This window comes from Pezoporus flaviventris, unplaced genomic scaffold (assembly GCF_033815535.1).
Source record: "Pezoporus flaviventris isolate CSIRO_AGI_PZ_B2104156 unplaced genomic scaffold, CSIRO_AGI_Pfla_v1 ptg000129l, whole genome shotgun sequence".
Lineage (NCBI taxonomy): Eukaryota > Metazoa > Chordata > Aves > Psittaciformes > Psittacidae > Pezoporus > Pezoporus flaviventris.
Genome location: NW_026892677.1, coordinates 4077568 through 4093542, shown reverse-complemented (window position 1 = coordinate 4093542; position 15975 = coordinate 4077568). Strand labels below are relative to the sequence as shown.

Below are 15975 nucleotides of genomic sequence, written 5' to 3'. Positions count from 1 at the left end.
TTATTCCCTTTTTTTTGATACTTTGCTGTCTAACCGGTATCTTAAAAAGAGCTGGATATAATGTATAGCTTACTTGAACTAGCCTTAAATACAGCCCAATTGCAAATACATATACCAAAGATGTCCTAAACTGTATCTCAAAGCAGCTTGCCATTAGTTAGGAGGGAACTATACAATAGTTGATGTTGAGTGTTTCCTTGTTTCATTTGATGGCAGGTGGTTTTTCTCCACCAAATGGTTGGACTTGATGATCTAAAACGTCTTTTCCAACCTAGTTGATTCTAAATGGTGACTGTCTGCAGTTAGCCATGGTCTGATTTATGTTGAGCCAATATTGAGGAGGCTCAGAGGATAATAACTAGAACTGAATGTCAAATGTACAAGTCTTAATAGAAAGTTCCTTGGTTGTTGTACAGTTTTAAGTGTTTTAAAGTTCTGATGTCTGACTCCACAGTGTGTTTTTAAGCAGAGTGTGACATCTGGTTTTCCTCAGCTTGTGTGAGAATGGCTGAGATCTAAACAAAAATGAGTCTTGTGTTTTAGGCATGTAGTCTAAACACAGATAAAATTTGACCTCCCTTTCTGTAAAGAGTCATCTTGTTCAACTTCTGTACTTTGTCCAGTGCAAATAGGTTTAAAATGAAGTTTGAACAATTCTGTTGTTTATTGTGTGGGTTTGTTGCTGTTGTGCATCTCGAGTCTATATTCATCTGTTGCTGCCTGTTCATAATGAGCAGATCCTTTAAATGGCCCTGGCTGTACTTATGTGAATATTCCATCATTGCTCATTATTTTGAGTCACTTGGTTTTTGATTGCAATTGTGGGGGAGATGCTGTGTATTATGTAACTGCTGATCTGCTTACTCTGCTTTTCCCAAATTGGTTTCTAAGTACTCGGTTGTATTTAGTCCGTCCTAATGGGTAGTAGCATCTCATCTAAATAGTGCACTTTTAATTGAGTTTTAAACAAATCAAACCTCTGAAAAATGGAACTCTCTCCTGAAATAAGGAAGAGGACTGAACTGCAAGCATCTCCTGTTGTGTCTTTAAAGGTTGTTTTCAGCTGTTAAGGTTTTTGTAGGTTTTAGCCCCAAATTTAATAGAGCTATAGATGGAGTTTGACCCCTTTGAGATAAGTAACAAACAAACCTGCAGGTTACACAGCAGCATTAACTGTAGTGGTTAAGAGCACAAAAATGCTTTGAGGGATTAAACATCAAAATAAAGGCTGCAGAAAGACAATGTTTAATATTCCCAAATACCTGTTAATTCTGGGATGAGTACTCAGCTTCTGCATGAGAGTACCTTTATAGTCAGGTCTGTGTCTTAACCTAAAGTTCATTATGAGTTCTTGTATTCCAGGTTATTTCCCAAGATCTGCAACCTCCCGAATGTTTGACTTGTTACTGCACAGAACACTTGCAGAACTAAGCAGCCTCTTGCATTAAAACTGCCTCTAAATTCTCTTATGAGAAGTCAGGCTTGGAGGGTCATTTGAAATAACAGGAGTTGGATTGAAAGTGGGAACTGAAAATTGAAAAGAAAGCTGAAGAAAAATGGCATAAATACCTGATAAAGTAGACTTCAGATGCTTTGCAATGAGTTCTGAATGCATAAATCGCAATGAAAGCAGTGTTGTATATATTGTATGTAAAGGAAGCCCATCTGAATTCCTCTGATGGACCAGCTTCTGAATGTCTTCAGAAGTTAGTAAGTTTCTCAAACACTGTTTTGGTGAAGGGAAGTGAGTTTCTGGCAGTGTTTTCCTTTGGAAAATCAAGTTTTCTGCATGTTAACTAATGGCTGGCATAGAGAAGAGGAAAAGTTGTATGTAATGAAGGAGGTCAGACCTAAAAACTTGGAGTACTTTGCCAGCCTAGACTAGATTGTCTAGAAAACTGAAGAAGAAAAATACTTTAACTTACTAGATTGAAAAGATTTTAGTTATTATTGAGTAACTATTTACAATTTCTTTATTTCTCATGCACCATTAATGTTACAGTTTGTAGTTTGTGCTGTGATTTACACAGCAACGATCTGGTCCGTAATAGAACTGAGATTTGAACTCGATGCCTCTCAGTACAGCAGTGTTTCTCCTATATCCATGTTACTGTGAGCAAAGAAACAGTTACATAGCTCAGGAGAGCAGAGGTGATCCTTGTGTGCTCCTGTTAAATTCCTTGCTTCAGTCTATCCAGGCTCATACAGAAAATGCTTATAAATTTGTGGCTTGCAGTAATATTTATGTTCTTTATTGTAATACAGAGTTCCTGCCCTTCCTGCAAAGCTTCCAGATTTAGCACTGAGCTGATTTGGTTGTGCCATTGACAAGGTCAATGCTCTTAGTTTTGTCTTTAAAAGAGATGAGAATGGAACTTAACTGTTCATGCCCTTTAAACTACAGAAGCCTGGGTTCAAGATTTATTCTTTTAATATATTCTCTTTTGAGGCTTATGCTGAATTCTTGAGGAAGAATATGCAAGAAATAGTGAGTAGTTGAAGGTGGGGTAAGTAATTTGTTAATTAGAGAGTGAAATGTCAGTATAGAAAATCGGGCAAGGCAAATTTCAGGTGAAAAACTAGTCTTAATACTTGGCAATACATTGCAAATAGGTGATTTAAATATGTTTTTGTTGACGTGTATTGAGATACCTCATAAGGATTCTTGGACCCAGAGAACAGAAGTGGATTTGAACCAATTAAATCTCAGTGTCTTCTCTGTAAGGAATTGTTGAACTTTTGAGGGATTTTACAACTTTAAAAAGGACAAATAGGCCTTTTTGATTTAAGCTTGTATACAACTCTTGTTATGTTCTAGACCTTCCTACTGGCTGTAGTTAAAAATGGGCAAAACTGTTCATGGCAAGTCCCGTAGTACAGGTTGTATGAGCTCTGAAAAGATGATCTGGTTTGAGGCTGCAATTTATAAACCTATTTATTAGATGACAGTGAAATCAAACCATTGCTTTGTTTCCTGTTGTAAAGAGTTGATTCGGATTCATCTTATGGATGTTAATATTCTGCAGTTTACAGGGCAAACCCAGCTACAACCCTCTGAATTCAGATTAGTGCCTATTTTATCACAACCATTCAAGCTGATAATCCAGATGTGTGATTTCAACAGGTTTTCCTGTTGCAGCTTTTATTTGTGTATAAATGAACTTCAGTTTTCTAAGTCATATGCTAATTCATTATGGGTAATTGGAAGAGAACTTGAGGCAGTGACGTGCAAGGGGAACGCTTCTGAAAATGTGTCAGAGTACGTGGGGTTAATCATGGCCAGTTTTTCCTCAGAAAGCTGTTTGTCCATCATGTGTTTATATGACTTCACAGGGATGTTATCCAGCTGTAAGTGAGTAGTTACAGCTGCCAGACCCTGTTCTGGTAGATGTACATTTAAATAGACCATGTTTCACGATACAAATGGTATACGGGAGGTGAAAATGCTGCTGTTTGATCTTTCGCTTTAACTCGCAGTCCTCTGCTTCTCGCCACTTCTTGTGGTTTGATGTGTGAAAGGTGTTACTGCACTCAGAAACTGTTAATGGCTTCTGTGTTTGGTAATTGAGATGTTTCTTTCTTTAAGAAGACGCTTTTGCTCGTTTTGATGTTCCAAGAAGTTGCTTCAGTGTTTAAAATGAAAGTAAAAAAAATCATACAATGCCAGACTGGTTTATTAGAAAGGCCCTTAAAGCTCCTCCAGTTCCAACCCCTGCCACGGGCAGGGACACCTTCCACTAGAGCAGCTTGCTGCAAGCCCCTGTGTCCAACCTGGCCTTGAACACTGCCAGGGATGGGGCAGCCACAGCTTCTCTGGGCACCCTGTGCCAGCGCCTCAGCGCCCTCACAGGGAAGAGCTTCTGCCTAAGAGCTCATCTCAGTCTCCCCTCTGGCAGGTTAAAGCCATTCCCCTTGGCCTGTCCCTCTCCAGCATTCTTGTAGTCCCTTCAGGCACTGGAGCTGCTCTAAGGTCTCCCCTTAAGGAGCCTTTTCTCCAGGCTGAACAAAATACGCTATGGATTTTTTGCTGGTGAGGTGCTGGCAGAAACCTTGTACTGACCAAATCAGTGTTCGAACCTTAAGTCATTTTGCTCATGTGTAAGGATGTTTGAACAAAGCAAACTGCTTCTGTGTTACAGGGAAAAGGGAGCTCAGGAATCTGCTTAAATCTTCAGTGAGACTCACAAGGCAAAAGAAGTCCACCTGCCTTCCCCAGGTGCAGCTGCTTCTCTAAGGTTGCTCCAAGACAAAGGCAGGCTGGATTATTATTAGGTTAAGAGAGGGGATTCTCCCCTCTGCTGTGCTCTGGGGAGACACCCCCTGTCCCCCACAGTTCTTATCCAGCTCTGGGGCAACAGCACAAGAGGGGTGTGGAACTGTTGGAGCGAGGCCATGGAGATGCTGTGAGGGCTGGATCAGCTCTGCTCTGGAGCCAGGCTGAGAGAGCTGGGCTGGGTCAGCCTGGAGAAGAGAAGGCTCCTGAAGGGGAGACCTTAGAGCAGCTTCAGTGCCTAAAGGGGCTGCAGGAAAGCTGGAGAGGGGCCTGGGACAAGGGCCTGTAGGGACAGGCCAAGGGGAATGGCTTTAACCTGCTAGAGGGGAGACTGAGATAAGATCTTTAGACTGGTCTAAATTAGTGTATGGCTGTTGATGGAGAAAGGCTTGGATCGCTTGATGAACTGGAGCTCTGTATTGTTCCTTGTTTGAGCCAAAGGAAAAATAACTTCAGGACACGGTGAATAATTAAATTGAGGGGTGTATAACATATCCTGTCATAAAAATGTTATTTGAGGACTTCACTGTTTCCACCCAACTTCTTTGTGCTGTTTTGTGTTTTCCTATGCACCTAAATAGAGGAGTAGTCTTAAAAACGGAAACAAAGCAGAAGAAAAAAAATCAGATTGTTCTGCGTAACCATTTCCAATTGACTTTAGTAAAAAGGGGCTCTGGCAATGTTTTGATTTCTCTTTGTTTTATCAGAATGTAATAGATTCTCCTCTTCAATGTTGTGAGTTACTCCACTACTCTGTTCAGAAGGTATTTAGCACATACACAGATTAACTGGAGCTGCTTTGGAGTTTTGTGGTGTTTCATTTCTTGTCTGCTCATACTTTTTGGATGTTAAGGTGTGAACCTGCACTTCACAGTCACTGTTGTGCTATTCCTCTGCGAGAGGAGGTTCTGTGTGATTCAGCTTTTCCTCTGTGAAGAATCTGAAATAACAAGTGAACTTGAAGCCTGAGTGGCAAGGAAGTAATCATGAAGAAATGTACCTGGCTTGGAGCTGCTCAGTGACTGATGATGATGCTGCATCACAGCACATCACATGGTGCTGGTGTCACTGGGGTGCGTGGCAGCTGCAGGTCACACCAAGACCTGGAAGTAAAGCAACCCGGTATGTGAAAGTGCTGGATTTCCTCATCAGTCTGTGCCATAGTGGGTGTTGGCAGAGCTATCAAAGGAGAGAAGTTGCATTGCTCCATTGAGCCTTTTTGTGTTCTTCACTCATAATAACCTGAGGCCTTGTGTTTGGAGGTAATAGTCCTGCTTGTGAAAAGCCCTTCTTCATGTTTCTTGTAGCTGCTTTAGGTATTGGATGACTGTTACAAGGGCTTCCCTGAGCCTTCTCTTCTCCAGGCTGAACAAGCCCAGCTTAAAATCAAGTTGACTTTGTATTCTCATGCATATGTATGCATTTTTCACTTTATTACAGATCTGGAGACCTCGTGTGATCTATCTCCTTTTTTTTTTTATCCATTATGCATGGGCATGGACATTTATGAGGAGCAGTGAAGGGGAAGCAGTAGGAAGTCTAATTGCCTTCTCAGCACATTCCTTAGCCTGACACAGTTTTATAACATATAGGTGGGAGTGAAGTGTTCTGCAGGCTGTTCAAACAAGTAATATTAGAACCTGAGCTTTATGAGAAAGCTCTGTGTGTTCCTGATAGCTCCTCTGCTTTCATGCAGCATAAATATGGATCGCTGCTGAAAAGGATAGTCCTGCCCTCTCCTCTGTCCTCGCCATGTGATAGCCCCTCATTCATGCAGCCACCTGATCTGGGGACTAGAGCAGAGTTGAGCTGCTGGAAAAAGCCCCATGCTGTGTGCTGGAGCCCACAGAAGGGAGGTGATAGGTTTAAGGGTGATAAATTTAAGTGGACCTTTAGCTGTGCGTTGGTAGAGCGAGGTGTGTGTGAAGGTATTTCAGTGAAGAATGTGCTAACTCATAAACCACTTACTATTTGGAGAACAGGTATAAGCTAACTTTAGTTTAATATGTCTAGTTACTGGTTGAATACTGTTGTGTTTCTCTTTAGTAGATTCTTTGAGTTTCTGTTTAGTAGATTCCAGGTGGTTTTGTTAGCTGATGAGAGTTGCAATAAGGTGAATAAGAATTGTCAGTCAACTTGGGATGGCAGATTTGGGTTCTAAACAGTTTTGCATGCTTAAAAATAAGACCTCATTGTGTCTTAGATACTGGGTAACTATTTTGTGGCAAGGAGGAAATGGACTACATACGCTTGTCTATTTATCCTTTACTGGCCTCACCCTTTCCCTCTATTATGCTCTTTACACAGAGCTTTATTTCCCTTCCCCATCCTATGTTTCACGTTGTAATAAGAATGTTTCTAGATGTTTTAGTGGGAATTTCAGGGATCTGGTTGTTTTAATTCCACGGACTGATCACTTGTGTGGCCACTGGTTCTTTGTGACAGTTGGTTTCTTTTCAGCCATCTATGTTAGTGTCAGCAGGTCATGACTGAGGTCAAACACGTAAATTAGGGTCACAAGAGGTGTGCCATTTAATAATTAACTTTCTGGTTCCTCAGGTCCAGTAGGAAACCCATAATGAGCCTCTTTCCATTCTGTTTACAGGGATAGTTCTCTGCTTAGTCTCATCCTTCGCATTTGGCAATCTGAGGAGAAGGCCTGAGCCAGCATGAAGACAGAATCCCCTCTTCATTAGAGAAAAAGTGAGTTGGAATTGCATTGAAATCTGGATGTGTAGAATGAAAAGACTCTGTCAGGTTGCCAGTGCACACAGCTTGTGCATTGCTTGCAAGTGGTATTTTAGCTTTGTAACACTGCTGTTGTGAGTGAGGCCAACCAAGGCCTAGTCATGCTTAAGCACATGTATGAGATGTTCAAATCTATGCATTTATGGAAACTCCTACACCCTACTTTTCCAAAAGAACTGCTTACTCATTGTGTGACTGCCCACCTGCTATACTCCTGCCTTCCAAATCCTGTGAGGTCTTGCAATAGACCTCACAGGCTCTAGGCTTTGTGTTGCTTTTCTTGTACTGCTGTATTCATATTGGATTTTATTTGAATTATTTGATATTTGTGACTTGTTTCCGTAGCTGTGCCGGTCTCTTCTCCAGTATTCGCAGTGCTTAATGTGTATCTCTTTCTATTTCTTCTTATTCTGAAGCCTCTGTGCCAATCTAAGGAATTCCAGTAATGAAGAACTGAGTTTTCATTTCTGCATTAGGAAATCCTGAATTCTGCATTCTAAATGCTGTCAGCTCAAGTCTTGTCCTTCTCATAGTGATTTTTGTCCCCTTAAATGTTCTATTAGAATCAAGAATAGAAGATTGCCCTTTTTCCAGCCTGATGTTTGTATTAGATCAACTAGATCAATTAGATCATTTACTTCTAAGCAGAGCTCCTGTGCAAGTGTTGTACTGATGATATATTCTGTTCTCAGCTTTCCGCCTGCCGCAGTTCACTTCAAGCAGTGCACGATGACAGAGCGTGGCATTAAATGGGCTTGTGAGTATTGCACGTATGAAAACTGGCCATCTGCAATCAAATGCACCATGTGTCGTGCTCAGAGACCTAGTGGAACAATTATCACAGAAGACCCATTTAAAAGTGGTTCGAGTGATATTGGGAGAGACTGGGGTCCTACAAGCACTGAAGGAGGGAGTAGTCCTTTGATATGTCCAGATTCTAGTGCAAGACCAAGGGTTAAATCATCTTACACTATGGAAAGTGCAAATAAATGGTCGTGCCACATGTGCACGTACTTGAACTGGCCGAGAGCTATAAGATGTACTCAGTGCTTGTCTCAACGCAGGACCAGGAGTCCCACAGAGTCTCCTCAGTCATCAGGTTCTGGTTCAAGACCAGTCCCTTTATCTGTTGATCCATGTGAGGAATATAACGACAGAAATAAACTAAACACAAGGGCTCAGCACTGGACTTGTTCTGTTTGTACATATGAAAACTGGGCAAAGGCCAGGAAATGTGTTGTGTGTGATCACCCCAGACCTAACAACATAGAAGCAATAGAACTGGCAGACACAGAGGAGGCTTCTTCAATCATAAACGAGCAAGACAGAGCTCGGTGGAGAGGAAGCTGTAGTAGTGGGAATAGCCAAAGAAGATCTCCACCTACAACCAAACGGGAATCTGAGGTGAAAATGGACTTCCAAAGAATTGAATTGGCCGGAGCTGTTGGCAGCAAGGAAGAACTTGAAGTTGACTTCAAAAAGCTAAAGCAAATAAAAAATAGAATGAAAAAGACTGACTGGCTCTTTCTAAATGCTTGTGTCGGTAAGTTGTTTGCTGCTCCCTTAAACTGTTATACCTGTGCTTGTGTATTTGGGGAAAGTGAAGAATTAAAACATCAATGTGACATTTTTAGTTTGAAACAGCTTTTCTTTAATCCATTTTTAGTTTTAAAAAGAAACCAAATGTAGAAGTTCCTGAAATAGTATTTGCTAAGACGGAGTGCATAATCTGAACAGGGTTGGACCTGTTTCCCTGGACTTCTTTGACCTTGTATAGAAATGGATCCCTTTGTAACCAAATCCTCTTGTTGTGTAGCTGTTGAAAGGTGGTAAAAACTACAAACCCAGCCTACAGAACAATGTAATGCACATAGCACTGTACAGAATGCCAGGGCGGGCTAACTAAAATGACTCTTCCTTTTAGCTATGGCAAGATATCCAAGTAGAATCAGCAGCTGCAGCTTGGGAGTATTTGTAAACAGTGTGGAGCTTGCAACAGTACAAGATGCTCTGTCAGATGTTAAAAATAACACCAAAATATGTAGCTCCAAGAAACTGCATGTGTAATACTGACCTTGAAAGTAATATTGTTGTGTTAATACAGAGCCTGGCTTGTAAATGTTTACAGCTTTTCTGAAAGTAGTTTTGTAGTCAACTGCTTCAAAAAATGCCAATCCCAGTTTGGGTTTGTGTTTTCCTAAGGGAATTCTGGAGAGTTTTCCCAATGCTGTTAAAGAGCAGACGTGTGAGAGCAGGGTTTTCCTCAGTTACTGACCTTGTGAGTCAACTTTTGTGCTATAGCTTCCCAGAAGCAGCTCTCTTGCACCCGAGCATAGAAGCAGGTTAAACACTTGAAATGCACAACTATATTTAGAGTAAAACACTTCATTTGAAACTCTGGTGCTACTCCTGTGTCTCAAACTATTCCTTAATGTTTCATGAAGTCACTCCATGGTTGTTACAATCCCAAAACTAACTTACGGAGCTGCATAATTTAATATATTTGGTCAGGGTTAAATGTTTTCTGGGTATCATATGTTTGGTTTCTTTGAACTAATAAGTATTCCAGTTTATTTTTGTGGTGCGGGAGTAGTTGGAAAGCACATTTCCTTTTGAAGCCCAGATAGATGCCTCGGCGTTTCCTCATACATTCAGCTCCTTGCATGCAGTGCTTTTCCCTTCTGAAACGAAGCAATTGCAGTTCTATGTGGTATTAAATGTCATCAAATACCAAAGATGAATTATGGGAGGATGTTTCTGCACATTACAAGAGTCTCTTTTGCATTCTGGAGGCAATTGTATTAAATGTTAGGGCTTTTTCACTCTGCTTTTTGAAAAGTGAGCTGTTTTTTGGACTGTTCCATTGTTACTTAAGATATTTCACACTTTCAGATGTGATCTGTGTGGGAATGGTTGTGTTTATATCTAAGGCTTTGAGTTTTGCAGGTATTTCATGTTGCCTGTGACTCTACCAGGTGTATGTGAAACTCCAAACTCTGTTCATAGAAGGTTTGTTTGACTTGGGTCTTTTAAAATGGAAATAGCTTGAAGGGATCTTGATGAGAAAGCCAGAGTGCAGATGGATCTGTGAGCTCATTTTTACTACTGTTCTGCTGGGAGACTTCATGGATTCCTTTCTGTGACTTCAACAGTTACTATATACTTCAGGTTTTGACTGAAAACCCAGCAACCAAAGCTGTTCATTATCAGTCCTTCATTTCAGGGTTTCATTTCCATTCTCACACATGTTGTGATATTCCAAGTGTCATGAATATCCAGGAAGATTGATTAAAACTCCCTAGATTTGTTTGTGGCTGTCTCTGAACATTTTGCAGAGTGTATCTGTATCGGAAGGGTACCAGTTTACCCAGTGATTTTAAAAGCAACAAGCCACGCTTGTGCTGGTTGTTTTGTTGTCTTAGTGTGACATACTTAAAGCAATTGAACTGTCAGTTGAACAATTTTGCCTGAAGCACATGTTCTTAGCATCGAAATCAAGTGAGCTATTGTACCACAGTGAGCTGGTGTTTGTAACTCAGCTGGAGCTCTTGTGAACTTGGAGCTGAGCTGAATGCTTGTCAATCCTCAGCTAAACACAGCTATGAAGTAGGACAAGTTCATGTTAAATGTCAAATAAGCTTAGGCAAATGAATGGGGTCAGGGCTGGTATGTGGTGTGTTCCTGTAGCCCAGCTGACAAGTGGTGCTTGTTAGGATTTGGTCATGGCAGACTGGTTGCCTCCAAGTTTTAGCTTGATCAGTTGTGGAGGTTCCATTTGCTTTGAGTTTATCTTATGTGGGAGAGATGTTAAAAACTTAGTTAACTTTTAAAGGTAATTCTGAAGTTAAAAGTAAAGATTAGAGCAATTCTTGGCAGACAGGTTACCTTCTTTTCTCATAGATGGTAACTTTCATAGAATCCTATACATTTATAGTTCTATATACAATAGAATGGTTTTGTGTTGGAAGGGACCTTAAAGCTCATCCAGCTCCAACCCCTGCCACAGGCAGGGACACCTTCCACTAGAGCAGCTTGCTCCAAGCCCCTGTGTCCAACGTGGCCTTGAACACTGCCAGGGATGGGGCAGCCACAGCTTCTCTGGGCACCCTGTGCCAGCGCCTCAGCACCCTCCCAGGGAAGAGCTTCTGCCTAAGAGCTCATCTCAATCTCCCTTCTGGCAGGTTAAAGCCATTCCCCTTGGCCTGTCATTAGATACTCTTGAAAAGACCATCAGATACAAAGGAAAGCATTTGATACTTTGACAGTTGTTTAGTAGAACCTTCTCTTCACATTTCTAAATTTCACTGGATTTTAATGATAAGGGTCATTAAAAACATGTATCAGACTATTCCCCCCCCCCATGTGTTGTTTTTTTTTTGGCTGAAACAAGACTGATGTATATCTTGTGTGGATTTAGAAAAGTACCTCTGTGTGCATGTTTGTGGTTGGCTTTTTGTTTCATTTGTTCTGTCAGAGACATCCATTAATGCTCTCCCCACCTCAGTAAATAAACATGCCATGGAGGCTTCTATCCCTTGCAAATCTGGGCTGCACACAATGTGATGAGTGCAGCTCTTGCATTTCAGCATGAGTAGTTCTCCTTGATGGAGGGTATTCTTTCTGAATGAGCAGGATTAGCGGTATTCCCCCTTTCAAACTCTGCAAGTAAATGTACTTGAATGTTATTTTTGTTCCGGTCTCTTTTGCAGCAGTGGATGTATCCATCAAATGATGCTTCCTCAAAAGGGTGAGAACTGATTCATTAGGTTAAAATGTACTGAAATCAAAGCAGAACATCTCAAAGCGTGGCTGTTAAGAACGTGACTTGCTGCAAATGCCAGCTTGAATTACAGTGAGATATCACAAACCCTTCTGCAAGGACACCGGTGCTTTCTGCTGTACTGGCCTGGTACAAGGTTAATGTGAAGCCCAAGGTTACTTATTCTGTGTGGGGTGGGGAGAAGCTAATGTGTATGTAAGCTCCTTGTCTTATGTGTACCTCATGCTATCTATGCCAAAGGGACTGTAAGAGAGAGGTTTGGTGGCATGTGGGCCCTAGGGAATCTGATGTGCGAGTGCTGCTGTGGGGCCTTGTGGAGATGCTTACAGGTGGCTATGGATTGAAGTAGTACAACTGGATGGAGATGGTCAGCACTTCCAGGGGTGTGTTGTGGCTGCCCCATCCCTGGCAGTGTTCAAAGCCAGGTTGGACAAAGGGGCTTGGAGCTCTAGTGGAAGGTTTCTCTGCCCGTGGCAGGGGTTGGAACTGGATGAGCTTTAAGGTCCCTTCCAACACAAACTGTTTTATGAGTCTATGACTTGAAAACCTCTCTAGCATTCAGTTTGCTTGGGGCTTACGCATCAGTACTTGCTGAAGCTTTCCCTCTCCTGGCATTTCAGGGCTGGGTTTTACACTGCTGCCAGCAAGGTCTTGCTGCTGGCCACCCTTGGGTTGTGTGTTAAACTCCTGTAGCCCACAGATGAAAAGTAAACTGCTTTTCTTCTCCTCTTCCAGCCTTGCTTATGAACTGCTGCAGGAGGGTATACTCTTTGCTCCTGGTTCAGGTCAGTGAGGTAGCTGCTGCCATCACGGGACAGACTTTCCTGCTATGGATGGTGGCTTCAAGCCCATGTAGACATGCATTCCTCTTACTGTGTGAAGGAAACAACTAGGAGACTGTTTCTTAAACAAATCCAAAATATTTAGAGCAGTCTGTAATGACTTGTTTTGCAGTGCATCCTTAAAAGGATTGTTAGTTCATTCCTAGTATTCCTACATATGTGTCTGCTTAGTTTTTCCTTTGTCAGCTGCATTATCTCTCTTCCAGGTTTTCTGTTTCTCCTTTGTCCTTTTCTCCCTTCACTTTGCTGAATTAGTGCCAGATGTGTTACCCAAGCACTCAGAAACCCTGTAGGAGGGTTGTTGTGTCCAGCTTTTGGTATGGAGTTCACTGGGCAATGTCCCAAACTGCTCCATAGCTACAGTAGAGATGGAGCCCATCTCCTGCTCTGTGTCTTGCAGAGCCTGTGGCTCTTCACTGACTGAAGGGACTGATGTACCAAGGTGCTTTCAGCTGGCATTGCCACCCAGAGTAGCCCTCCTGGTGTGTTTGCCTTTCATCATACAGTGAAGTGCATCTGGAAACTAACCTTGATATAAATGGAACTTAATAAGCTTGATTAGGCGATACTTTTGGGGGGTGGTGTTTTGTTTCCTGGTTTTGCTGTTTCAGTAAACACTGACTGGTTTACTCATCCCATCCATGGTAGAACTAAACCTTGGTGGGGCTGTTCATGCTGTAGTAAGGGAGTGGGAAGTATGCTGGTAGGGAAGGGTCATGCACTGATCCTTGCTTGAGCTGTTTGGGGAGGTATAGCATGCATAAGTGACCTATCTGTCTCACTGGCCTTGGGTGGAGGTGACACACAGTGTCTGTTGGGCTGGCTGGGACAGAAGAGTCCCTGGTGTGAGCTGTACAGCCTGCCCTCCTTCCCCTGTTCCTTGGTGGTACTGGGAAGCATGACTGGGCATACTTGTTTGCTGTGCCAGGTGCAGTGATGTCAGCTTACAGCTTTCACATGGAGAAGGAATTGTGTTGTATTGTCAGCTGTGCCTTGTACATATATTCTGTCATAAATAGATTACATCTGTGCATGTTTATCTTTCAGAGTAGGTAAAACTCTGTATGCCTTACTTCTTGGTAGGAAACCTTAACTCCTGAAACACACTTTGGTCTCTTGACTATTTTGTTTAGAAGCATTATATACTTATTGCTAAAATGTGATACTTAATGCTGAAAATAAATGATGAGGTTAAAACCAGTTACTTAAATTTGCCTTGGAAGCACTGCTAGTTCACTATCATCTATGCTTTTCCATTGTCCAGACTTCCTTTAGGGTACAGACCTGCACGTAACTGATGGGCTGTTAAAGCAGCAAGGGCCATGGATACCCCTGACAGCTAGGAGAGGGGATTAGGACATCTTCCAACAGTCCTTGTTACATGTTTGCTGCTTTGACTTGTAATGATGTGTTAGAAACATACTGTATATAGGGTTGAGAGCTGTTTGCATGGAGAAAAGAACAGGCAATAGCCATGCTCGCATGCATTGGATGGCTTCAGGCTTAAGGTACATGTAGCCTTGCATCAGCTTAAAAGTAAGTAAATGATTTCCAAGTTGCTGAACTTCAGGTTCTGTTTCAAGCTGTCATTATGTAGAGAGTGATCTGCTGTTGACTGTGTGCTAATACTAACACATGGAGAAAGGAGAATGAACAGAACGGTGTGGTTAGAGGCCCATAAAGATTATTGAGACAACCCCTCTTTTGTCTGTATTGATATGTCCTATTTGCTTGCAAAGGAGTTCTTCCTCTGAGAGGAGAGCTTCTGCCCAGACTGAATGTTTTTGGTGCTCAAAATGCTGAAAAGGTAGAGTAGTTATTGATAATAAAACTTTCCTTATAGCCACCTGATGTGGCCCTGGTGAGGAGTTGCAGGAGGGTGAAGGCAGAGCTCAAGAGAAGGCTGGAGCTTGTGAGGTCAATCCACAGGTCTCCAGCACTCAGTGCTGGAGGAGCAGTAAGATTTGTAACAGGTGTCAGAATTGGGTTTTGATGGGTCAGTTGATCAGCCCTTCACTTGCTGTGTGGACACTTGAGCACGTAAACCAGTGTTAGGTTCGATCTGTAGAGGAGTAAATGAGAGCATATCTAAGATGTAGACCACGTGTAACTGCATCTGCAGCAGGAGAGAAGCAGTGCAGGGCTCTGTGTTTCTGATCTGGTGTATGTTAGAGGTGTATGATCAGTCTTTACTTCTGACTTGCAAAAGATATAATGATTGAAGAAACTCACCTTCTCCTACCACGCCGTTCAAGGAACGGTGATGTTGATTACAGTTGTCCGACATAGGAAGCTCAATGACCTCCTTTAGATGAAGTGTTTCCTTTTGTACTCCATTCAAGTGTGAGAGCAGGTTGTTTGTGGAAGCATTGCTAGCTCCTTGAATCAAAGAAATCACAAATCTGTGGGTTGTTCTTTAGATGTTTTACCTAAACAGAGGCATCTTCACACCCTTCCATTAATCTAGCAAAGAAAATGTTGTATTTCTTTCAGCAGGTGTATTGAAATGAATCCTCTTTAGTTTTGCGTGACACAGACACACTGATGCAGTTCTGCCTTTCATTTAGAAGAATTAGCTTATTCCATTTACAGTTTGTGCCAACCAGAACACTCCAGGGCTGTTGCAAAGAGAGACGTAAATAAAGGCAGTTGCTGGAGTGTTTTCCCTGGAAGCTTTTATATCTGGCTGCTCTGAAGTCACTAAGACTGTGCAAAACAGGCAAACAGGATTTAGTTTTCTAGATAGCCCAGAGGCTTTTGCATGTTTTCCAAGTTGAGTTAACGGTGCTAAGTCCTATGCACATTTACATGTTCTAAAGTATAAACTTCATAGCACCTTAGCTGAAGTGGTTTGGTTTTAGCAGCTATGCTAATTGTGGGCTTTTTTAATATGAGCAAAGGCAACAGTTGTAAATAGAATCATAGAATGGTTTGGGTTGGAAAGGACCTTAAGATCATTGAATTCTAACTCCCCTGCCATGGGCAGGGATGCCTCACCCTGGATGCTGTCACCCAAGGCTCTCTCCAGCCTGTCCTTGAGCGCTGAACACAATGTAAGAGAGATGATAGGTGTAACAGTTGTAGCAGGAAGAATCCAGGATCAAGATGATACAAATAACTATCACTGGGGGTTAATATTGGTTAAATTTAGTCTTTTTAAATAGCCTTCTTAACCTCTAGCATGTATCTTCTCATGTACCCTGAGATTGCACATTCCTGATCTCCAAGAGTTGGGCTTTAGTAGAAAAAGAAACCTTGGGTCCTGGTGCTGTGAAAGAGTATTCCACTAAGAGGAAGTGCCTTAATTCCAGATGGGAGCAGAGCTGAGCCTG

At 42.0% G+C, this 15975-nt stretch overlaps 1 protein-coding gene across 1 annotated transcript in view; it reads left to right on the top strand.

Moving 5' to 3' along the window:
• Nucleotides 1–15975, top strand: part of ZRANB1 (zinc finger RANBP2-type containing 1) — a 48052-nt gene that overhangs the window by 5965 nt on the left and 26112 nt on the right. Inside the window, exons 2-3 of the mRNA XM_061478578.1 lie at nucleotides 6879–6976; nucleotides 7714–8564. Coding sequence (XP_061334562.1) covers nucleotides 7751–8564 — 814 coding nt within the window. The 5' untranslated portion in view covers nucleotides 6879–6976; nucleotides 7714–7750. The remainder of the gene's footprint in view (nucleotides 1–6878; nucleotides 6977–7713; nucleotides 8565–15975) is intronic.